The 24811-nt window shown below is 42.2% G+C and overlaps 1 protein-coding gene across 1 annotated transcript in view; it reads right to left on the reverse strand.

The window, feature by feature from the left end:
* Positions 1–24811, reverse strand: part of MYO5A (myosin VA) — a 98580-nt gene that overhangs the window by 12216 nt on the left and 61553 nt on the right. The window contains exons 15-32 of the mRNA XM_050978369.1: positions 22897–23058; positions 22298–22395; positions 21590–21676; positions 21397–21505; positions 20416–20627; positions 19372–19528; positions 15665–15904; positions 14901–15149; positions 13716–13809; positions 12891–13039; positions 11631–11744; positions 9370–9513; positions 8595–8648; positions 7025–7252; positions 4865–4965; positions 4275–4355; positions 2227–2425; positions 617–691 (exon numbers count right to left, since the gene is read on the reverse strand). Coding sequence (XP_050834326.1) covers positions 617–691; positions 2227–2425; positions 4275–4355; positions 4865–4965; positions 7025–7252; positions 8595–8648; positions 9370–9513; positions 11631–11744; positions 12891–13039; positions 13716–13809; positions 14901–15149; positions 15665–15904; positions 19372–19528; positions 20416–20627; positions 21397–21505; positions 21590–21676; positions 22298–22395; positions 22897–23058 — 2553 coding nt within the window. The remainder of the gene's footprint in view (positions 1–616; positions 692–2226; positions 2426–4274; positions 4356–4864; positions 4966–7024; positions 7253–8594; positions 8649–9369; positions 9514–11630; positions 11745–12890; positions 13040–13715; positions 13810–14900; positions 15150–15664; positions 15905–19371; positions 19529–20415; positions 20628–21396; positions 21506–21589; positions 21677–22297; positions 22396–22896; positions 23059–24811) is intronic.

Here is a 24811-nt window from a genome sequence, read left to right on the forward strand (position 1 = left end):
AGTTTTTTTTCTGTGCTTCCTCTAAACAGATTTAACAGATTTCATTTCTCATTAAGATCTGGAAACTAATAAATTATATTCTTTCAAGCTCACATATGGTGCTGTCTTTAATTACTGTGAAAATATTATCACCAATGTCATTCTTCATATTTTGCATTTCTGAAAAATATTTTTAAAAATAATAAATTGAATCTATGACTAGATTGTTGGCATTATTCACCTTGGTAAGGACCTGTATGATCAGTCCTCTACTTTTCTGAACTGAATCTAAAAGTATCAAAATTTCAAAATAAAGAGTAGTTTTGCAAATTGAACATCTTTTACATCAGGTACCTCTTTTCCAGGGCAGTATTAAGTAGCATTCAAAAAGAAACTGCTTTGCTCACAGCGCAAGGCTCGTATTAGTAACAAAACTGTGCATCAAAAAGAAACACAGATTACACAAAGGACACTAGGACTAACAAAAGAAAGCAGTGAAGAAAGTAATTGGCATCGTGAAGCTCTCTGCAGGGGGATTTCCTCTGAAAGGGAGAAAAGGAGACAGCCTGCTTTTCAATTAGTGCTTCAGAAACAGCGACCGAGACAACAGAAAACAGGGTTCACGTGAGCTACATACAATCATCCTCTTGTAAAGGGAAATCCGGTACAACTGATACTTCTTGGGATCATCTGCATACAACTCCTCATAAAACTGCAAAAATAGGGACAGGATTGGTTTCCCTCCCTCTGAGACACTCAAAATTCAGTGAGCACTGTACAGATTTAATCAGAATACAGTAAGATTAAGAATCTCCTGCTTTTAGGTAGTTTAGGCTTTAGTTGTGCTCATGCCAGCACCTCTCAGAGAGAAGCTGATGTAGGTGAGTTGCAGAACAGTCAGATCTTTTAAAAATAGGCCATACTAGGACTGTGAAAGCATGGAATAGAACCTTTGTGAGAACAGGGACAGGGATTCTTATGCTAATCAAGATGGGATTGCAGTGAACACTACTATTCTAACATGGCATCTGGAAAGCTGCAAATTGTTTCCACTCCAGGGCTAAGAGTGGAACTGAAACATACGCTTGGCTTGGAGTGGACTCGCAATACTCAAACATCTGACGTGAAATACTGAGGAACGAGTCTATATTTAGCAAACAAAATTACATTCAGCGTATTTGAAAACAAAGAGGACTCCTCTGGGATATAATTACATGACTGTGTGTTGTCTTGGGAACACAATGTGATAAGTAGGTCTCTGGGGGGAAAAAATGGCCAAAAATCGTAACACATGACTAAGCAGCAGGAGGGAGCTGCTGAGACAGAAACATTCACCATCTACCTTTGTGAGACACTGCAGCTGCTGAGGCAAACTTACACTTTTAGCCAGTTCTCCAACATGTGTCATCTGAATTATCTGACACTTTGCTCAAAATCTTTGGTATTAAGACAAGACCCCAACAGTGATAACTTCTGTCATGTACATTAGCAAGAAACAGTTCACCTTGGCTTGTTTGGAGGAAGCAATGACACTCACAGCCAGGATTTTTCTGGCTGAAGTAGCTTGTGTCCCTTTACCAATAACAAGCCAAACATATGCCAACACAGGTCTCTTTGGAAGGCTGTTCCAGAAATGAAGTAGCCCACATAGGATGATCATACTCCTTTGGGGAAGAAGGTAGGGAGTTTTGCCCAATCCTTCCTTCACACAAAAATGTTGTACAGCACACATGGAATACCAGCTACTAGCTAAGTGACTTCTAACCAAGTTTCTTTTTATGGAACTATTTCTTTTTTCAAAACATGCTGAATAGCGGAGCTCATAAAATGGTGGATTCTCTGTGTAGATTCAGGCAGGGAAGAAAGAAATGGAAAGATAAATTACATTAAATAATTAAAGAATTACATCAGAGTTTTTCAATGAAACAAACAAACTAACAAATTTCAGGAGAAACATCCCTCCTTGGCATTATTAGTTTTTATGACTTCCCTGGATATCAACATTCTATTTAGCCATGACTAGACTCACCAGTTGGAAGCTGGGATCCACAAGTTTCCTCCATGCCCCAAACATCAAACCAATCTCCTGAAACATTACTACTTCAGGAGCTAAACTCCCACTATCTTGCACTCAAGAAAACCACCACCCTTGTGCAATTTTTTGGCAGGAAGCTGCCATCTGAAGAATGATAAGAACCCAGAGGTGTGGCAGGTCTGTCAGTGCCCCTGCAGCCTGGTGTCTCTTACCAAGTTCTCGTTGGTCAGCCGGGTGATCTCGTGCTGCAGGCTGGCCTCGATGCGCGCCTCGGGAGGCAGCTGCAGGTTCTGGGCCAGCAGCTGCTGCTGCCTGTTGTTCTCCTCCTTCAGACTCTGGATCTCACCTCGCAGAGATTCCAGCTCATTCTCGTGGCTCTTCCTCTGCGACTGAAGCTGAGACTCCAGCAGCCTAAGAGGGTGAGCAACAGTTTGTGTGAGCAACTCAAAGTTACATCCCTGGCTCTCAGAGGGAGTGTAAAGCTTTAGCTGCTGCTCAGGAACAATTAGCCATGGCTTGCAAAGGAAAATGAAAAAGGCAGAGTACTCTTTAAACCCTTTAGTATGCCTTCTAATTAAATTAAGCTGGCAAGATCAAAAAGTGGAGAGAGAGAAGCTAATTGTGACACTGCTCTGCGTTTCCTTCGATTGAACACAGACTGTACAGGGTGCCACTGTGGCAATAAATGTGAAGCTAAGTCTTCTCAGATTGACTGAAGGGGCTTTAAAGAGGTTTTACCTCTGAACAAATCAAGTAATCCTAGATGATGACACTATGTTCACTTACAATATTAACAATGGAAAATATTTTTAGTTAACTTTTTCAGCCAGAAACCATTTAATTGCAAATGCACGTGGATAATCTTTATTTTTGCATTAAACCTAACATTTTTCAGAGGGTTGTCCTTAATGCACAAAAGGTCAAGAACAGAATCAGACTCAGAACTGAAATCCAGGAGCTTTATCCTCACCACTAAGTTGTTCTTTCCCCTTGGGTACATCACATCTCAAATTTTTCTCACTGTGAAGTGGGGATAAGACACACCAGCCTTCTGCCAGGCAGTGCTGGGGGATCTACTCCTGCTTCCAAGGCACTGTCCAAGGGCTCTGACTCATAATTTTGTACATACACAGGAAATGACAATAGTAGTGACTACCAGTGTTCAATTAGACTATTTCAGGGTTTAAATATGTATAAGGCAGAAACACTTATTAGTAACTAGACTGATGAAGCACACAAGGGCAAACAGTCATTCACCTGCAATGCTCTGCCATTTAATATAAAACTTCTTGTCTCTACAGTGCCAGGACAAGAGGCACAGAGCAAACCAACTCCCATCCTGTCTGCAGAACACCTGCTCTAGGTTAGATCTTCACAGGGTGACACAACAACATTAGGGGAAGAATGTGTTAGCACCAGAAAAGGAAAGACTTTAGTTATAGCAGTCATTGCAAAATACCACCTTCTGTAGTCACTGCTAGCAAGTGCATTCACTGAGGCACATCAGCAGGGCTGTGCAGTGAGTTAGCTGCCAGGGCAGGACTAGGGAGCATTTTGGAACTCAGGGACACCGACGAGCACACAGAGCCAGAGCACCCCATGAGCAGCACAGTCCTTGCAGACACCACAGTGGTCCCACTGGGGCTTCAACAGCACCCTGAGGAACTAAAGATTACTTCTCTTTTGTGGTTGTTTTGTGACTTACATTCTGAATCTGGCATGGAGGGACATGGGAGAAGAGTGTTTAATTTACTGACCTTAAGACACAAGGAGAGTAAGACTCGTTTCAATTTGAAATTTTAAAGTACACTGAAGTTACTTAAACAATAGTTTAATAATTACTAAAATGATTGTACTTCTTTAGGCTGAAAAACTAAGGAACATCAGTTTTGAAACCTGGTGTAAAGGCACTCAAATAGTATGTGTAAGTATGGTGTAAAGGCACACATGGCTACAAATACTTTCCAGCTCTGGAGCTGCTGGTATTTTACAGTCTACTTTTGTGTAAATATTCTTACTAATTATGTACTGGCTGTTGTGCCATCTTAAACTTTTTAAATGATAAAAACTGACAAGTAGGAGTCTTCTGGGACTAGGTTTGAGGAAACTCCTTCATTTCTATCATTTGTGTTGAATTTTTTCTAGCTGTTAAAGCAATAGAAGTACTGTAGCTAAAGCAAACCCATAGCAAGGGGCACAGTTAGCTAGAAAAGAAGATGCAAATGAAGGAAAAAAAACCCATTCTGAGAAGTCTGGTAACCTGTTGGCTTGTTTTAACCCTTCATAAGCCAGCCAAAGTTCTCCGTCCTCATTCAGCATATGATAGTCCTGGGGAGATTGCCTTTCAAGAAACGTGTTTAAAAAAATACAAGAGATAGATGTGATGGTGATGAGGTGACATGGCAAGGACATTACACACTACATTACAGTTACCATAAAAGAGAAACAAAAAACGCTCTAAAATTAGCAAATTACTTTTCTTGTTTATGTGCTTTCCTTCTGCATGATGCAATTCAGCTCTCAGTGACAGCCCAGCTGGTTACAGCATTCTGTGCTGTTACAATAAACACATTGCCACAGACTGTTGTGACCACTGAGGTTCAGAGGGTGACAAACCAGCCTGGGGAATGGCACCCAGGCCAGGCCACGCAGCAATCAGAGGCTAAGAAGATGGAAATCCAGAAAGCTTGATTTTACATTTCCCCATTATTTCCAAATCCTTTCAAATACTGCACACAACAATTTTACGAATGAAATCAAATTATAACCCCAGCTATGAGTGTTCTGAACATAATATACACAGTGTGTCACACACCCCAAGTGATCACAAAATAAAGAAGGAACTTGTACCTGTTGGTTTCCTTCAGTCCAATATATGCCTGTGCTATTTCTCCTTTGTCTTTCATCTTCTGTACATCCTCCAAGAGGATTGTAGCATCTGTCATTGTATGCTGGAAAAACAATGATAATTTCAGTAAATTTAACAACCTAACTGCTCCTTGAATCCATGTTTTCTTCACGTGGAACACTAATCCTTGAGTAGCCACATTAAATAAGTGTGGGTACCTGAGCAAGAGGTTGGTCCATAATTTCTATGTTCATTTGGTTTATCTTCTAAAATAAATGCATACAAAATGGTCAACTATTGGCCTGTCTAGTAAGTGGGTACATATGTTAATCTCTTTCCATTTGTTCATCACATAAAAGGAACAAAATAAATTTCACAGAATGTTGAATTTGGATTTTATTCAAATTACCAGGAACAGCTGCTAATACTAAAACTGAAGCAACATCATTTTGCCAGCTTAATTCTATTAGCATTTCTTAAACATAGCATTACAAGGAGTCTTTCAAAGCTCAAAAAATAAGAACTATTTCTCACTCATGTATTTCAAATACTCTGTCAAACCAGAAAAGAATTGACAAGGGCTTGAGATTTTCTAATTTAGATAGCATCATAGTACCTTTTTGTTTCAGTTTATTATGGCACTTTTCCTTTTTCTTCAGTAAAACAAAATATTTAATAGATGTCTACAGTCACCTTGGCCAGTCTGAGTCATTGCCATGGAGTACCACAGGACATTAATGAACATAAGAGATGGAATTCTGACTTTCAAAACAAGCAGATGCTGTTTTCATGAGCACAATCTGGAAAAGTATTTACAATAATAGCTTTGTGGACAAATTCCAGATCACAGTGCCCTCTGGATCCTTATCCCTCAAATATACTCAGCAAGAAACATGATGGAGCTGACTAGACCAGTTCCTAAATCCCTCCTTTCACATTCAGGTTGCCATAAGCCAACAGTTCAAAACTGTTAAATCTGCTTGTTTTGAATGAACTTGTTTCCCTGTGCAAAGCATGAAGATGGGGATGCAGAGGTCACAGAATTAATGGAAAAGTTATTCAATAATTTCAAGGTAAAATGCAAGAACATGTAGGTTACTTAAGAGGCAGGGAAATGACAGTTCAATATTGTTGAGGGTTATTTTAGCATTTAGAAATTCTGGTTTGTAACTGTAGAAGAAAATGTGTACCTTATCCTCCTGGCAATCAAATTGGTAGGCAAGAAAGAAGAGAAACAAAACATTAAAAAAATCTGTCTGTGCTGCAGCTGGCCAACCTAAAAAGCAGAAGCTATCTGCAAACTGGCTGCTGGCCATCCCACAGGTCACCTTCCTATTTCCCTCATCTCACAGCCACTGTAAAACCAACACTTGCATCCCACCACTGCTGAGAATGTTATTGAAAGATGTACTATCTCTTTACAACATTCCAAATACTACAGAAAAATGTGTTCTGTTTTCTTTACAGTCAATCATTTAAAACAAGACTTACACATCTTCTTCATGCACCACAGACTCCCAGCTTACTTAGGACAAATCCAGACATAACTTTGCAGCAGCAAAGGAAAGATGACATATCTGTTCATTCCTTGCTGCAGTTATGAAACACAGGATAGCTCAGTTCAGTGGAAATTACTAGTTCCTTGATTTACATGATTCCTTTTCAGGTTGAATGATTCTTATTTGCAAAGCTATTACTTCCCTAACTATGTCACCAGAGCTTTTAAAAAGATGTGCATTTCAGTGGTTGTAATCTACTCTTCTTTCTATAAAAGCACATTGCATCTACCAAGCAATAATATGGAATTTACATATCTTCAGAGGTAATTCCTGAGAATTCCTTTCAATTTTCCAGTCCAAAGGCACTAGAGAAATGACACAGCTCCCAATGAGAATTTTTTGTGCACTGTTAAAAAAGTCTGGGGGGATCAGACCTCTGGTACATCTTCACATGAGTGCTGGTAGAGAAACCCCAGACTGGCTGATTAATACAAGCTCCTAGTTCAGACTGCTGTGATTTGTGCACTAATAATGGACCAACAGATTACACTTACAAGGTTTTCCAACCTAGACTACTTTCTTCTGCCATTTCAAGCAGGCTGTTAATAAATAAAGCATGTTAATGATGCAGTGTAACTCTCCTACCTGCTGAGTGTGATTTACCTTGGGCTGAATTGCCTCTTTCTGGCTCACAAGCTGAGACCTCAGGATGAGAACTTCTTCCTTGCGTACTTCCAGCTCTTCACTGACCGAGGTCAGCTGGTCCAGGAGGACTCTGTATGCTGGGGCACCAGGAGCAGTCACCTCTGGAGCTCTTGTCTCTGTGAGGGCCTTCTGCAGCTCATTCAACTCGTTCTTCAGTTTTTTATTCTCAGATTCAAGCTCTTGGCGCTGCAAGAAACAGGGACAGTTCTGTCACCCGGCAGCACTGCAACATTTCTGTAACCCACAGGTACAAAACTATGGACAGAAATGGCAAAAATTATGTGTAGCTGCAAGAAACCCATCAATCTCCCCTGTATCCCTGGCCCCTTGGCTATGGTCAATAGTGGCTGGGAGGATTTCACTAACAGGACTAACCTTTTGTCCAAAATGCAAAACCAGAGTCTCGGAGTCTCTGTGGTCGAGATGACCCCGATGTGTTGGAAAGTCTCTTTTCCCCAGCCCCGGGATTGAGGAAGGAGTCAGGATTCCTTGGCTGTGGTTTTCAAGGTTGTTTATTCTCTGTTATCTATAACATTTTTTTTCTGGCCTGCTGAGTTCTGTCTAGCAAGTGGGTCCGTGGCACACTGCCTGCCCCAGAGGCAGTGTTATCTTTTTATACTAAAAACTATGTCTACATTATTTACAATAATTTCCCAACAACTATCACCTATGTTAGACAGTGTGTTTCTACTCTAAACCAATCCATAAGTGCCACCATCACACAGAAGATGGAGGCTAAGAAGAAGAAAGAAGGACAAGGCACACCCAAATCCCTCCATCTGGGATTCTGAACCCCCATTCTAAAAACCCCGAAGTTTTACTTTTTCCCCCTGTGAGAAACTAGCATTCTACTTAAACTCTCATGGCTTGTAAATCTTCACATAAAGTTGGTAATTTTCTCCATGGGTTAAAATCAAAGGCACAGATGTGTTTGGCTTCCTGCCAAGGTCTCTGAGCCCCCTGCCAGGGGCTTGAGCCCCCCAGGGCAGCCAGAGGGATGTCCTGGTTTCTGACACCAGAGCACACTCACACGAATCCGACAGATTTGATGGCAAACAGAATTGCCAATCTTTTTTCCCCTCTTATTCTCCCCTTAGGGGGGAAAAAAAAAGTTCACAACAAATAGACAAATAGCGGTCAGCAGGCTAAGAAAATTCTGCATCACTATAAGAAATAGTTTTAGTTTTAGTGGTCTAAGGCAGGCAGTAATTTAAATAATGTTTCTGAAAAAGAGACCTATATTTATCACTGTATTTCTGCTCAAATTAACTTGCAAGCTGTACTAAGTATTTTAACAAAGAACTTCCCCTGGCTTAGGGGATCTTTTTGTTTTGCATCCCCAGCCCCAACGTCCTACACCTCAAAAAGAGCAGTCCTACAATGAAATGACTGCTGGGGAATATTTGTTCTAATTTCTCCAGCTATTATTTGGAAACAGGAGGACTGATGTAATTTTCTATGCCAGCACATACAATTGGTGGCAAGAGCCCTACTAGAAAAAGCCCAGAAACCTCTGTTTTAGAATTACCTTGAGCGACTCATACTCCAACTCGGCACCTCTTATGGGAGGCCTTTCTTCCTCCTATGAACGAATACAAACAAGTGTGAAAACTAAAAATCCTTCACTGAGGTAGGAAAACAAAAAAGAACTCAAATTATTTTCCTTTAAAACTGTAAAACGCTCATTCTGATACAGCTAACTGCCATAGTTTGAATATTGGCATTGTCTCCTTTACTTCTGAGTTTATGACACATAATTGGTTAATATTAATAAAATCACATACTGTCACTGGCAATGAAACTGAGCAGGATGAACCCCAGTATGCTAAAGAAATTCACTGGTAGAAATGTAATAAGAAACAATTGCCAAAACTGGTTTCATAATTTTTTAAGAACTTAATGAGACCAAATCAGGAGAATTTACATTACAATCAGCTAAGGTGTCTAAACCCAATGCATTGGCTCTGCATCCTGGTTAAAACACTTCTGCCTAAAATGAACAATTACCCATTCTCCCCATCATTTAAGTAGATTTCCTTATAGCTATTCCTTAATAAAAACAGCCTTTCAGCCTTGTATTTTTAAGCAAAGCCCCAAGCACATTTTGTTCCTGTTGTCTTCCATGCGAGGATCTCAAGGACCTCTGAAAGCCAGTCCCTAGAACTAAGCACCAGTACAAAACCTGCCATTAAATAAAGCAAGTGCTAGAGGAAGATCAAGATTTAGTGAAAGGCAGTCAGCATTCACAGAGCTACTGAAGGGACACTCTGGTGTCAGCATTTGATCAGCTGCAAGGAGTCCACCTTAGCTTTAGCACGGAGAGCCTGCTCCTCCTTTCTGTCCAGTTCATCCTGCAGGGACTGCTTTTCCTGCTCCAGTTCTGAAACCCGTTTCTGCAGCTTGAGGAACAGAGACATGTCCAGCGCTGCTTTTTTCTCACTAGGCTCCTGCTCCAGAAACAACAGAGGCAAGTCAAGAAGGATTCCCCTTCCACAGCACAAGGAAGCACAACAGTGAGTAAAGCTGGGAAACAGACTGGGGAAAGAGGAACACAGAGATGTCACTTGATTCTGAGCACTGACTATCTAAAATATTTCATCAGCTATCAAACACGATTTTAAAAAAGGATTTACTAGTAGAAAATGTTTCTAAGCCTAAAGCCTAGCAAAAGAAAGCACTAGGCACTACCTAGCAGACAGGAGGTCTATAACTAAGCATACCTTACAGTCTTACTTGTTTGAAGGGGGAAAGTAGAAAAAAGAAAAAGTTTGTGGTTAGACTCACCTGGAAACAACTCTAAATAAGGGCTTTTTGTGTGTTGCTTTAGTTTTCAATGATTTCTTTAGTAAGTTCTTCAGCTAAAGAGAAATCTCTCTGACAATTTGAAGGTTAATTTAGTGGGATGTGACACAAAAATTTGATAACAGAAAATATATTTTATGCCTTTTTGCTTTTATTGTGCTAATTATACAGCCTGTTCTGAGCCTAATTCATCAGCTTCCTCACTATTCTCTGGTCAAGGACCACTGTTTGCAATCTGAAGGTGCATTAGAAATTGCCCATCAGCCTTTTTGTACTTTCTGTACTGAGAAGATCAAAGTATTTACTATGAACTGTACCATAAAATTTTAAAGCCTATAAAAGGAACTAGAAAATTAATATTAATGACTGCAGCAGACAAGCAAGCACAGCCATTTCCACTTCATCTCCTTTATCTGTTGAGAGGAAGAGTCATAAACCACAAAAACAACTCAGGCAAAAGGAAAGAGACTTTTGAATTTTCTGGCTTTACTCATTTGCCTTGAGGTGGGCCTGATTTTTAAATGTGGTTTTGTATAATTAATCTATATTGTTAGTTTAGAGCTGGAATTGGAGAATGTTGAGGGGTTAAACAAAAGGAATGCTGCATTCATTCACACTCCTGTGTGAGTTCATTTCGTCATTCATATTCTAAAACCCAAAGCTGGCTCTGGAACAGCAATTCAGCAACTCTATCAGCCAAAGGAAAAGCTGGCATTTGGCTCAGATGTGACATCCCATCTCATGCAGTTGCACTGTCCTTCTGATTACCAGTGAATGTAGGAGCATCATCCTGGAACCATTTTGCAAGGTGAGAAACATAAGTGGGAAGGCAAACGATGACGGAGTGCACAGAGAGGCTGTGCCAGCCCCAGTGCGTCAGGGTATCTGCACCCAGAGCAGAAAATCATTCTCTGCAGAGGCTTTCCAAAGCAGCTCTGACAGCCTGTCAAAAGCTACCCCAACCCAGGCAGAGGGCACCCAGGGTGTGCTGTGCCTGGCTCACAGTCAAGGAGATGCACAGAGAAAAGTTTAACTCTGGAAAGGGCCAAGCACAGCCAGACCTCCGCCCTGAGGGCTCTGTGTCTGCAGTCCCACGGTGATGGGATGGGCTGGAAGGGAGAGTTATCTTGGAAACTATTAGCAGTGGCTTGGAGTTGCACCACAAAGTATTTAGATTTATTATGCATTAGCTGAATCAAGTCATCTTTCTGAACATTTTTTAACATCTTCCTGATCATTTTTCCAAACTCTGGGTTTGTATTGCTGCATATGCAAAGCAAATTCCCATTCTGGGAGTTTGAGTCCTCTCTATGAAACAGAGAAAACCTGATCCAACATGAGTTTCTCACCCCCAACAGGAAACTCACTCCATGCAGCTACTCAGGATGCAGCTTGCCATTTTAAAAATCATTGACTGTACAGTAGGCAGGCTCCTCAGGAAGTCTCACTGATTCTCTGAATTCCCACTTTGGCCTGAATGATTGTGCTTACCACCACATGTTTCACAGATGTAAATCAGCTAGATCACCAAGTATCTACTCTATGCTTATTGTAATACAAGAAAAATACAAAGCATACTTTGACAGTCTTTCTACACAGGATCATAGCTAAATAAGGAATAAGTGTTCTCTAAAAGGAAATGGAGAAAGTTGGATTAGAACATTAAATATCTCAGCATAAGAAAGCACTTATGAAAAAAAAAGAGAAAGGAATGAGTTCGACTGTGTACCAGGGAAAAGCTGTGGGGGATTTTTAACATTACCTCCATCCTTAGTGGTAAGTCTTCTGCTTCTGTGATCTCAGAGCTGAAAGTATATTCAGATTCATTGCTACTGTGAGTTGAGTCCGTTCTTTTGTGCCCAGGCTTGGGGATGCTCTGAAGTGCAAGTGGAACAAATCAGTACCAGTACATGGCTTTCCCTGTGACTGTCTCTTCACAACCTTTAGTTTAGCTTATAATATTGGGTGATATGTCTCAGTTATCAAAATTAATAAGAAAGTAGTTTTTACTCTGGTCTCTCCAAAGACCTCAAAGCCTGTGAGATACAGTTAGCACTCAACTCCATGGAGACAGGTCAGATCTTACACCACCAAGGAGTGCTGCAGAAAGCAGAACCAAGCAAGGATGCAGCACTTTGTGGGAAAGAAACACTCAGGTTACAGGAAGCACAGGCAGCTTTTAACTTTTTACTTTTTAACTTCCTAGACATTCTGTTGAGGAATACTTTATATTCCTGCCACATAGAACATTCCTACACTACTTAAAATTTATCACGGGATGAAGATGGCAAACAGCCCCAGCAGATGTGAATAACTTGAGGGCAAAATAAGGGTGGACAGCACAAGTAATACCACCAGGAAAGACACAGCAGAAATTTAGCCCTCTTCACAGATGTGACAGTTTTATTTTTTTTTTAATCAACAACCAATTTTAAATGTATTTGTTTTGGCTGAACTAATCAAAATAAACAGGATTTAAAAGGACAAATTCTCCTTTCAGGTAGAGGTCACCAACACATACAGCTGACAGCACTTACCAACTTATCCCACTAGTGCCACAGACATATTTTCTGAAAAATCCTTTCGCTAGGATTTTTCTCCTGAGAAGCTGAGAAGCCTCAGAAGATAAATGTAAACAATACCTGTCTGATGGCTGTGGAATGTGGTCTGGAGATGGTTTGCCAACAGGTGCATCTTTGATTGGTCTCACGTGGTAGTTTTTAATTAATGACCAATCACAGGTCCAGCTGTGTCAAGGCTGTGAGCAGCCACAAGATTTTATTATTCATTCCTTTCTTTGCTAGCCTTCTGATATCTCCTTGCTCTTTCTTTAGTGTAGTTTTAGTATATCATTTTCTTTTAATACAATATACGTCACAAAATAATAAATCAGCCTTCTGACAGATGGAGTCAAGATTCTCATCTCTTCCCTTCCTGGGGTTGCCTGCAAATTCCACAGGCTAGACTCTGCCTGAACACAGGTGTAAACAGCTTTGGAGTCCTGAGCTGTGGAGCCACTTACCACCATCAGGTTCATTTCATCCTTGAGGTCGTCGTAGCGCTCCTCCAGGCGGCTGAACTCATTCAGCAGGTTCTGGTACCGTAACCGCTCGTCGTTCAGATCCAGCTCCAGCTGCTTCGTCTCCTCCACCAGCTTCCTCTCCATCGACTCTGCCACGCACAGCAGGGACCCCAAGTGAGAATTCCAGCCCTACCTCCCATGCCTGGGTCTGCACCAGAGGAACAGCCTGCCACTTGAAGCTGCTGTCTGTGCTCCTCTGGGCAAACAGTAAGCCAAAAATATCAAGGGCCAAAGCATTATCGTGGCAACCACAAAAGTGCTCACTCAGACAAGTCATTTATTCTGCTAATACCTTCTATAGGTGATTCCAAGAGGAAGGAAGAAGGGGCACTAGCCCATTCTGTGCTATGAAAAAGCAAAATGTGAGGTGCTTTACACCTCAAGCATCCCGATCCTCCTCATCACAGCTCCCTTCATCACAGCCCTCACATCTAGAGTTAAGCTTTCCTGGCGGCTGCCTACACAGTCACAGCAGCCAGAAAAGTTGCAGTGGATAAACTGTATTAAATATCAGAGCTGCCTTTTAAAAATTGAAGTGCTTTGGAACAGTCAGCCCCCCCTAAAAAAGGCCCCGAACCCTTAGGATTTCATGGAAATCCAAATGGTAAATAATTCTGATGTTTGCAAGTTCTTAAAAAAAAAAAAAAAAAAAGAATGCACAAAAAAGAACATAAACTAAGGCAAATTAGCCCAATCTATGCAGTAGAGTGTTGCTTTCCCAGGTAACATGAAGTACAGAACCTGAATGAAGAGAACAGAGCCAACCTGTTATTTCCCTGGCCTGGTCATGGATGCGGCGGTTCAGCTCCTCCTTTTCTGTTTTCAGCAGTGAGTTCTGCTCTTTCAGCTCTGACACCAGCTACAGAGATAATAAAATATTTGACTCAGAATGCAGTTCATCTTTCATCAGTAGCTCTAAAAATGATGGCATCTTTGCTGTAACAAAAGTTCAAATACTTAAACTGTTCTTCACAAAGTAGAACTGGTGAATTTAGTTGTATCTTCATTTCAAAATTACATTTCTTAAATATGTACCACTGCAGACTCCCCTGTATATTCTGAACCCCATTTCTGATCAGATGCTAAAATTGCTCTGAAGCACTCCACAGTGCCATGTATTTTTCAGTAAAGTCCCAAAGATGTAAATGGCTCATTAAAACAGAAACATTCATAAAATAGGAACACATTTGGTAGTTCTATGGTAAATTCCATTCCACTAGGTAATACCAAAATTTAACATCTTGCCTCTGCCCTAAAGCTGTGTCACTTAACCTGTGTTCAGGTTTGCCAGGTACTCATTTGTCTCTGATTATGGTTACCATGCATTCACTTTGGTTTACCTACTAATATTTTCTCTTATGCTTATCTGATATTGAAACTTGTCACTGTGGTATCACATAATGATGGACTGGCTCTTCCAATACTCAAACTTGCACCATTATCAGCAAGTACTCCTGACAGAAATCAGCCTGTTTGATATGTCTGTGGTTAGCAAAGAAAAGGGGTTAGCTGAAACCTGTTGAACTAGACTGTGCACATGAGTTGAATAGGCTGGCTGTCTACATTAGGCAAGATATAGCAGCACCTTTGAATACTGAATGTGGGACAGATTTCTGCTATCTATGTGTACTCTCTCTAAGTAGGTAAAATGAATGAATTCACTACCTCTGACTAAGTCAGAAAGCTCAAGGATTTGGCTTTGCAATGCTTTCAATATCAAAATCTGAACAGATTAGATACATGTATTTACATACAATATATGGATTTAGCATATTTCTCTGCCACAGGTGTAGCCATTAAGATACCAAGCCTATTTAAGGATTGTACAGCTATAAAAGCACAGTAAAACCACCAACCACACAAGTGAAACAATTAATCCTGAGTAGGCAAAACCTGGGCGGACACCAGGCCCCTGCAAATCCTCTCATGCATCTGAGACCCCATACATGCCTGCTCAGTCTCATGTTTGTATTTGTCTGCCCGCTCCTCAATGCTCTTCTTCTCGGCCTGGGTCTGGTGCAGCTCCCTGCGGAGCTTGGCGATCTCCTCCTGCAGGCTGAGCACGCGGTTGGTGGCGTTCCTGGCCTCCTCCTCGCTCAGCCGCAGCCGCTCCACGTCGCTGCGCAGCTTCTCCGTCTCCGTAGCGTACGTGACCTCCAGGGTGTTCATCTTCTCCAGCAGGGATTTGTACTCTTTGTTCTGCGCAAAACACGGCACAGACAGAGCAGCTGTTAGAGAGGGTCTGGTTCAAGGGAGCCTTTTCCTTCCCCACGGAATACACCCAGACAGGGGAGCACAGGAGCAGCTTCCCCATTTCAGAAAGGTTTTGGTCTGGGTTTGCAGAATTGCTTAACGAGGTGACAGAGCAGTCCAGTCTCTAAGCCTGCACATCCTAAACTAAAATCAGATGGAGAGCCCACATACATCAGACACCATCACCCCACCTTCCCCTAAAACAGAGCAACTGACGTGCTTCAAACGCAGCACTGGCGTTAAGCGAGTGGGAGTTTTTCTCAGTTCTGCTGAGAGGAACAAGTGGATGCTTGACTGCTCCAGTTCTGCTGCGGCCTCCCCTTCTCTCCTATCACTGTTCTCCACCAGAAAAGAGAACCGAGCCCTTACAGTGAAAATTCAGTGCGCTCTGTGAATGCCCACGGTGCTGTGAAAGCTAACCACGATGCTGACACGTTTTCCCAGAGGCCAGGAGCTTTTACCTGCTCATCGATTTTTCTCTGCAGCTGCATGATCTTGTTCTCCAAGCCAATGTGGAGCTTCTTGTAGCGCTCCACGGAGCGGGCCTCTATCTTCAGCTTCTTGAGCTCCCTCTTGGCCATCATGCGGCGGTAGCAGCACTGCAGGTACACGATGGCGCGCAGCGTGCGGCCGTAGCGCCGCCGTGCCAGCCAGCCCCGCACGTGCTTCTGGATCACCACGGACTTGTGCTCCCGCAGCATCTGCGGGGGGAAAACATGAGATATGCATGGAGAGCCTGCCCAAATCCACAGGGGAAACACGGGGGTGAGAGCTCCAAACTGCACCTGTGCAGTACACAGAACCCTGTAATGATGGATGCCTTCGCCTGCAAAGAGAAACTTCTGGGGAAGAGCGGCGAGAAATGGAGTAAGTTTAAATTAAAAACAAAAGAGGACAAGAAGACTGGAACAAGGATAACAACAGGGAGTAAAATAAAAAGGAACCAGAGAGACAAACATGACAAAAAGAACTGGAGGCACATGGAAGCACCAGGCATTCCTTTGTGTTGAGGTCAGAGCTCAGCTAATTGCAAAAGTATATGGTACCTGTTGGCAAGATTACAAATACAATCCTTTTTTTTACTGCATCTTTATCTTGAAATGCTTTAGAATTATTGACATATGCTGCACAGAGTTCATCAATACAAAGTTTCAAATTATCAATTTGATATGCAATGCAGCCAGTACTGCACTTCCCAGAGGAAATCGTAGCAGCTCTCAAGAAGTCAGAAGCTTTTAGTTTGTTTGTGTTATTTTGTTTTGGGGATTCTTTTGTTGCCTTTTTTGGCATATCTTAGGCTTGTCAGCATGGAAAAATGTTCATCTATTCTAATAAGAAATTTTTAGTGTAGTAATTTGAATTTATTTTATGGCAGAAATTTCATAGCTTTTTACACCTCATAGCTTTGAGGTGTAAAAATAAAATCCATATTATTATTAAAAAAAACACCATCTCTAACATAAACCAGTCATGTGCATTAGCCAGAGAGTTCAGCTTAGAAGAGTCTACCGCTTGTTTTTGGATCCTTCATCCACTAATTTAATCAGAGATCCCCCAGGTCTGGAACCCCTGAATTCAAGCAGGTTACATGAGATATGCATGGAGAGCCTGCCTAAATCCACAAGGCTTCCTGTACTCTGAGAGCTTTAGAGTTCACTTAATAAAGCTTCTGCAAATAAAACAGTTTATTCTAAAGAACAAAATTATTTATGATTTCATGTTAATGCTCAGAATTCGTAGTTTAAATATCATAGGCAGTTCACATTCTTACACTGAGATTTACCATAAAGCTGGTAAGACAAACTAGTCCGGTAACAGTAATTTTATTTTCTTTTAGACTGCTTAGCAAAATGAACTGAAATGTGTTAGAAGGATTACAGTTCCAGATCAATGAGTTTAAAATTCACTGGCAAAGTGGCAAGACTATAAATACATATGAACTTTCTCCCTTAGCATTTATTTCTGAATTAAAAATGAGACTGGAAATCCCAGCACTCAGTTGCTCAGCACACCAAAGGAAGGAAGCAGCTCTCTGAAAAGCACAGCAAGGTCAAAAGCCAAAGTCCTCCTGACTGCATGCCATGCAGCTGGCATCCCTGCCTCCTCCTTACACACTTTCTGGAACACTCCTTCAGGGTCCCAGCAGGTCCCTGAAAACTGGAATACAACTAGCCTTCAACAATTTTCACCTCAAGATTGAGAGCAACAACCCTGTAAAATACCTCCATGGCGCAGGGACAGTCCTCATCCGCCAGGGAATTCTCGCATCCATGCAATCCAGGGAGGAAACAAGCCACTCCAAAGTACACTGAGAGGATCAGGAAAGTTACTTCATCTACCAGCTATATCCCAGGAAAGCTTAAGTCAAAGCTGTGGAGGAACTAGAGTCCTTGTCCAGCTGAGAAGCACATTGCAATGTCTCAGGCAGGAGCTTTCCCCAGGATGTGTGAAACAGATGATTCAACCATATTAAATTCCTTGTACTGCCCACGTGACTCAAGACATGCCCTCTCTTCCAACACAACAACAGGTCCATTTCACAATCCTGAGGAACAACACGTGTCCCACACTTGACTGCAGCCAGGGCTCAGCCCAGCTCTCCTGTCACAGGGAAACCTTTCAGTTTCACTCTTCTGCAATCATCACCAACTCCACAACAACCGTGTTTACCTTCCCACGGCACCCAGAGCTTGTGCTTCCCTCTCTGGCCATCCTGTACCTCAGCCTGGGTAAAATCCCACCTTGGGAGGACAAGACAAACACAGTACACCGCAGGAGCACTTGTCAGACTGTCATCTTTTACTGCAGAGAACAATTCACAGCTCGAGGGGGATCCTCCTGACAGGCAGGTCTGACCACCCCTTCCAGGGACTCCTCCAGAAACCTGCCATCTCTATCAGGAGGGAACATAACAGGTTTATTAAACTGTGCTGCAAGACAGATGGGCTGGGTATTACTCATGTGACTAACAAGGCATAGAGAAACAACTCCCATCTTCCTGAAGATTTTAGGCCACCTACTGCTGTGATCCAGGTGTCACATCTGTCAGACCACTGTTAAAAACACATCTTCCTCAACATCACAAATATAGTTTGTAGTAACAAGAATGCTAAGAGTTCCAACAAAAAGAAAAGTGGATGTCTACATAAAAGAACAGCCAAGTCAACCACAAGGGTCTTACTACTAAGAAATTCTTATCAAGGTTTATTTTTTTTTTCAACTTTGTGGTTAGTTTATGTTAGAATACTACACATGTGACTGTGTAGCAAGTTTAATACAAATGCAAAATATAAAAAAAATTCAAATACAAAAGAGAAAGATATGGCACATAAGCATCAGATGGCTTTTGGCTGCATGCCCTTAACATTTACATGCCTGGGAAAACAAATCCCTCAGCTACTTTTTCAGTGAAATACAGGCTGACTTTTGAGCCTGGTTAAAACTGTTCTTGTAGATAAAAGTGCTATGAAACATGTCAGCACTCTGCATCATAATTCTGTTACCAGCCCTGTAATCACTGAAAACCAAATTCTAATTTCTCAACTGAATAATTTATTATCAAGCATATTCAGGAAAATATTACCAATATCGCTAGGGTGGGATTATATCAATTTATCCCCACATCAAAACCAACATACTTTAAAAAACCAAAACAAAACCACTCCACCCATGGATAACTTTCAATATCCAATTTTTGTGGGAATATCTTTGCTAACATAATTCCATGAGACATTTCAGAATCACTGAAACTAGGGATGGGAAAGGACCAGTACTGATGTAAGCAATACTGATTTGGACTGACTGAGATTAAAGCAAGGCCATTTTCAGTATTTTTTTTAAGTGCCTCGACATTCTATATAACAAGTGAAAAAGTCAGAAATGCTGTAAATCTCTGTTGGATTCTCCACTGGCTGCACTGAAAGTCTAAGTACATGTGCATTAGATGACAATATGTCTACAATGACAAGTTGATGGCAGTATTAGATATTTCTAATTTCCAGGTGCTGTCCCTTAATCCATGCTCTGCTATTTTGTCTGTGCATCACACAAAACCTAACAGCATCCACACAAAACCTTTCACATTCCCAAGATGACACCACAGAGAACCTTTTTTCAGAAAGTGTGTGGAAATAAAGGTAGAGTGAAGAAGTACATTGTGATTTCTTACCATTTGGTACCTGTTTCTGACCATGTAACCTCTCAGGAGAGCCTGGAGAGCAATAGTAGCATCTCGCATGCACTGGTATCTCTTGCGGACCACGTACATGCGCTGGAACTTCTGAATGGTGATGGCAGCTCGTGTTCTCCTCAGGAACTTGGCATAGCTGAGGAAAAGATCACAAACAGCACCTGTAATTATGTGATTGAATGCTTGGGGTTTTTTAATAGCCTGTATTTTTAGTTTCTTCTTAGTGTTGTCAGTGACACAGTATATTTACTTGCTATTCTGCCATGTGGCAGTAAAACAATGACAAATTAACAGAAACCTTGCAAAGCTTCACAGGGAAATGTTTTCACTTCCTCTAAGAACTGTACTAAACAACTGACAAGGTCAACTCAGCTTAATTTCTCATCACCTCTTCTCCGACTTTAAAGCAGTTTCTACTGTGTCACCTTCCAGATCTGCTCTCCCAACCTTCACTAGAAGAAAATGTTTGCTTGTTCTTGGCTATTGCAGTAAGACAATTACAAAGCATCATGACATATGCCTCTTTCTGAAGGCTGCTTATTACAGCCTTCATCACCACCCTGTCTTTGAACAATACCACTGTACTCCTGCCCTTCTCTCTGGCCCCATGGCCATCCCTCAGAAGTCAACCCAAACAAATCACTCACTGATGAATGTCCCTTGACAGCTGCACCCTGGATGAGGAATGGCTTCTCCAGCAGGACAGACCCAGCTGGGAGGGCACATGGAAACTGGGCAATAAGGACTCAGACAGTCCGGCTTTACCTCACCTGCAACATTTCTCCTCAGCACTACTTGTTTTCTGCATCACAGAGCCAGGGTGCTACTGTGCTATCAGAAGGGTCAAAACCAGTCAGGACAGACACAGACACACTCACTATATTCAATTTCCTTCATTTCCCTGGAAAACCATCTCCTCTCAGGCAGCACAAGAAGGCGAGGACAGATGTATCCCATTTCAATGCCCTGCTTACAGGGCTCTGGACTGGGGCTGGTGTGGCATTTGCCCTGAGCAGTGCTTACCATCGTGCCTGGTACCCTCTGACATGTCTCTGGATGGTGATGGCAGCCTTCCTCATCCGCATGTACTTCTTCCTCATCAGCCAGCCCCGGATCGTCTTTTGGATGCGGATACAGGCAGCTCTCAACTTATCTGCCCTTATTTTTTCCAGGTAGGCTACTTGACCAGCCCGAAAAAATATTTTTGTCTTACCAAACTGGTACTTATCCTTGTCCTATTTTCAAAGGTAAAAAGAGGATAAGTTACAGCATTAAGTGTTAGTGCATAAAAAAAGGCATGAAGGGCTAAATGAAAGCAGTCAGTAAAGAGGCAAAATTATCTGTGTAATATTTCGGGTAATCTGAGACTTAAGTAGTAGAGAAGGTATTTTGTCTGTATGATTCTGTTAAAAAACTAATATAATAAGGCCACAAGCATGGGCCAAAGGGGCAATGTGAGATTTTTGCTTAGATGATAATGCCATAAAGATAATAACACGGAAGGCTACAGGAGGTGACAAAGGGGCCCAGAGGATGAAAGCAATACAGGCAGTGCACATGTACAATTTTCTGCCTAAATTGTAGCTGACCTCTCTGAACGGTCCATCTTCAACCACATTACACAGAGCAAACAAAGCAGCTGGGGCTTCAGACATGTACAAATCACTTATTGTATCAGGACTAGGGCAGAACAAAGCATGCTGCTGCTGCTCAAACACATCTGAAATATCAGAACTGAACCAGAAAGAGAATAATATTTTATGTCTACAGGCTGTAGTACTCCTTTGAGGGGAAAACTGAGAATATACAAAGGCACACTAAAAAAAAAATTAATTTTGTTGGCTGTTTGATTCTAAGTTGAAAGGAACAGCACTCAAAGAGCTACAGGATACATTTGTGGTTTAGTATTTTGCAGAAGTACTAAAATAGTGTGGCTCTGAGGGAGTAAGTGACACTGTCTCTATTCCTGCAGATGCCAAATGCTCTCAGCACTAAGTCCAGTACCTGAATCAACTTCTCCAGGACATTTTTACACGTCTGCTTTCGGTCACCAAGAACATCTCTCTGCTTCATCAGAACCCGGTAACGGCTGAAGAACTCCTGGTACGTCCACCTGTCCCAAAAGCACCAGTGCCAGCAATGAACATCACCTTAGAAAGAACTGCAGCTGGAAGCAATGCAAAGAGAGCAGACACACCTGGAGGGGAAGCCAGCAGCACTGATCCGGATGGTCTCCAGCACACCACAAGCTCTCAGCTGCTGCACTGCCCGCTTTTCATCAAACCTAGGCAGGAACAAAAGGTGGCTCTGGGATGTGGGACCAGGCTTGCATTGTCTGGGGGTCCTGGTTGTGTGCACACCCAGGGGAGAAGTGGCACAGTGGGGAGCAGGGTGGGTGTGATGGGTGGTTGGTAAGGTGCTCCTGAAACGCAGGGGTAACAGAGAACAGTCTGAGCCCACTGGCACTTGCTGCTGGCCAGCACAAGAGCTACAAGAGCCTTTGTGTGCCCAGGCTTTGAGAAAAACTCTAAGCAAGTTCATGTATGAAAAAAAAAAAAGAAAAAAAGAAAAAGGCTTTGAAATCTGAAAAAGCAAACTCCAGCTCAAGGAGTGCAAACCCCAGTTACATTTAAAATTGCTAGCAATGAAAATGTTGGAACTTTTTTCTTATGTATCACCATAAACAAAAAAATGGCATCAGGAAGCATTTCTCCCTCTATTCATCCCCAAACATCTCCTACTGTAATACACATGCACACACAGACAGTGAATCCATAACCAGAGAAAGGAGACCCAGCACTCCACTCCTGAGTGAGCAAGGCTCAGCAGAGCCTTGATCCTCAGTGGCCTGGGGCAATCCCTCCAAGGATGGGCTCCTCAAACCCCACAGGAACTGGCATCTTACGTGAATGGGAACTTGAAGTCATTTGGCTTAATGCAGCGCACGTAGTGTGGAGTTGTAGCATTCAGGGTTTCCATCAGCAGATGAAGAGAGTTTCGAAACTTTTTGAAAAAGAAAATGAAAGAAAAAAAAGGTCAGGGAATAGCCTCAACAAGCTCAGTCATCTTTGAGATAACCTCAGAAAACAGACCTGATTTGCATACTTTTAATTTAATTATAGCAAAGACATGGGGGTATTTTATGTTTGGCCACTGATAATTGGAACCAAGTTTTCTGGGGATTGAACCCCACTTCGGATTTGAATCATAAAAAGTGGCACATGATCCAAAAAACCCAGTTTAAGATTTTCAAAACTTCTCAGCATCCACGTTAAATTTGTTTTGAAAAGCATCAGTTTGGGGTTTGGCACCATAATAAAAAATGAGCTGCCTCAAACTGTTGCCCACAGTGCATTGGTCATTAGGCACTATTTGCACCAAGCTGTAAGTCACAATAAGCTGCAACTCTCTCAAAATCACAAGGGATCCCACGAGCCACCAGCACACCTTGAGCCAGGAGGTGAAGGGGGACATTATGTAATAGAGCTGCATCTTCAAACTCACCTGAAGTCCCACAGTTTTCTTATGCTCCTTGCTGGCTTGCCCTGGCCTGGCCTTGGCAGGTTTGACAGGCATTCGAGTCAGAGGCACACGCCCTGAAGGGGCTGCTGATGTGGGGCTGAGCACCTTCTCCTCATCCTGGAACAGCTCTGGGAGCAGCTTAAACTGGTGTAACAGCAGAAAAAATACACAGAGGGTAAGAATCCAGCAAGCACTTGCACCTGTTTGTGCTTAAGGTTAAATTCCAGACTCAGCTTTTGTAAGAACTGCATTTTTGGTGAACTTCACAGGGGACAAATGCAAAAAGCAGACAGGCTAAGTGGTATAGTGAGTGGGCCATGATTTAATACCAAAACTTCTGTGGGTTTGATCAGTGAGTCTCCTTCTCTAGATAAAATTCTGATTTTTTTTTTTACCATACAGCCAACAACAGCCATGTGAAACTGTTAGGTACCAACAGCAGTTTCCTAAGTACCAGCTGCATTTATAAACAGCTGCTTTGATTTAAGAAGGAAACGACCGGGTCCTCTCATATCCCAATGGTGCAGCAGCCTCCTTTGTGGTTGAGAGGTATCTGGGACACTGAATAAAGCAGCAGGCAGCAAAGATTCCTCCTTTATCACTCCAAATTGAAATAATCAGCTTAAAAGAGGAATCATCAACTGAAAAAACCCCACTAGCCAAATTTATCTGAGATCTACTTGCTGCCAGTGGGAATGGAAGAAAAACCTGAAATGTCCTTCCAAATACCACACAGGACTTCTGCTTCCCTTCCTCTAATGGCTACAAAATATACTGATCCATAACAGCTGCTTTGAAGCAACTTATAACTAAAAATTACAACACCAGGTCTTTCTACTGACAGCTACAGCTCTTCAGAACCATTAGAGGAGTAAGAGAACCTCTCTACCTGTCCATGAATAATTTTATATCTAGCATCTGTGCCTTTTTCCCCAAGAGACAGGAACATTCATTTTTCAGTGCTGGAAAGCGCTTGGGCCAAGCACAACCTAAAAAATTTAAAAATTGATTTTGTCTTATAAAACTTGGTGAGCAGACACAGTAACCAATGGAACCCAGTGCACAACAAAATGGCACCTGTGCCCTGTGGTTGTGCCAGATGGGCTGGGAAAGAACATCAAATGTTCCCCAGCAGCACCCAGCACAGCACTCCAGCACAGCAAAATGACAAAGGATGCTACCAAGGTACCCTAACTTCTGAACTTAAAGAGGAGCATCACAGCTTGGATTGATGTCACCTGAGCTGGTGGAAGAAGGACATTTCCTGAGGGTGATTTACTCTTCTCCTTCCACTGACTCAACCCAGAGCTGAGGATGGCTGGGGTAGCACCTCCTTGTCAGCTGCCTATGACACAGTGAGTTGGTGTGCACAGGCAGCTGAGCCACAGAGCCAGGTGCTCTCAGCCTGTGCAGAAACTTAATTGAATATAATGTGATTCTCTGAAGCTCCTGATGCTCCCACACACCAGAGGTGGGGGTAGGAACAGTGTCCCCATTGTCTCAACTGCAGTTGGATGAATTCTAAGCTGTCCATACCTGAGTCTCATTCTCCTGCCCTGGGAAAATCTGCCTGTAAAAATGGGCAACTGCATATCAAAGGCCCTGTTTTCACAGACACTGGCCCAGTTACTCCAAGTAGAAGAAAGGAACAATGTCTGGCCTCTACAACACAGGTCAGCAATAGTGGAGCAGTGCTGCAATGATCCAAACTGCAGGACTACTCCTGTTTGGTTTGGGGTTTTAGTATCTCATCAATTTTCTTTGTTTTGCAGAATGCTAGGAGTGTTCAAAGAGAGGGAAACACTGATCAAAGGGCAGATAATTCACGTGGCAGAAAACAAGCAAGGAAGCATTTCTTCCCTGTAATTTTTTCAGACAACCTAACACACATGCTGCT

This window comes from Serinus canaria, chromosome 10, assembly GCF_022539315.1.
Source record: "Serinus canaria isolate serCan28SL12 chromosome 10, serCan2020, whole genome shotgun sequence".
Classification (NCBI taxonomy): Eukaryota; Metazoa; Chordata; class Aves; order Passeriformes; family Fringillidae; genus Serinus; species Serinus canaria.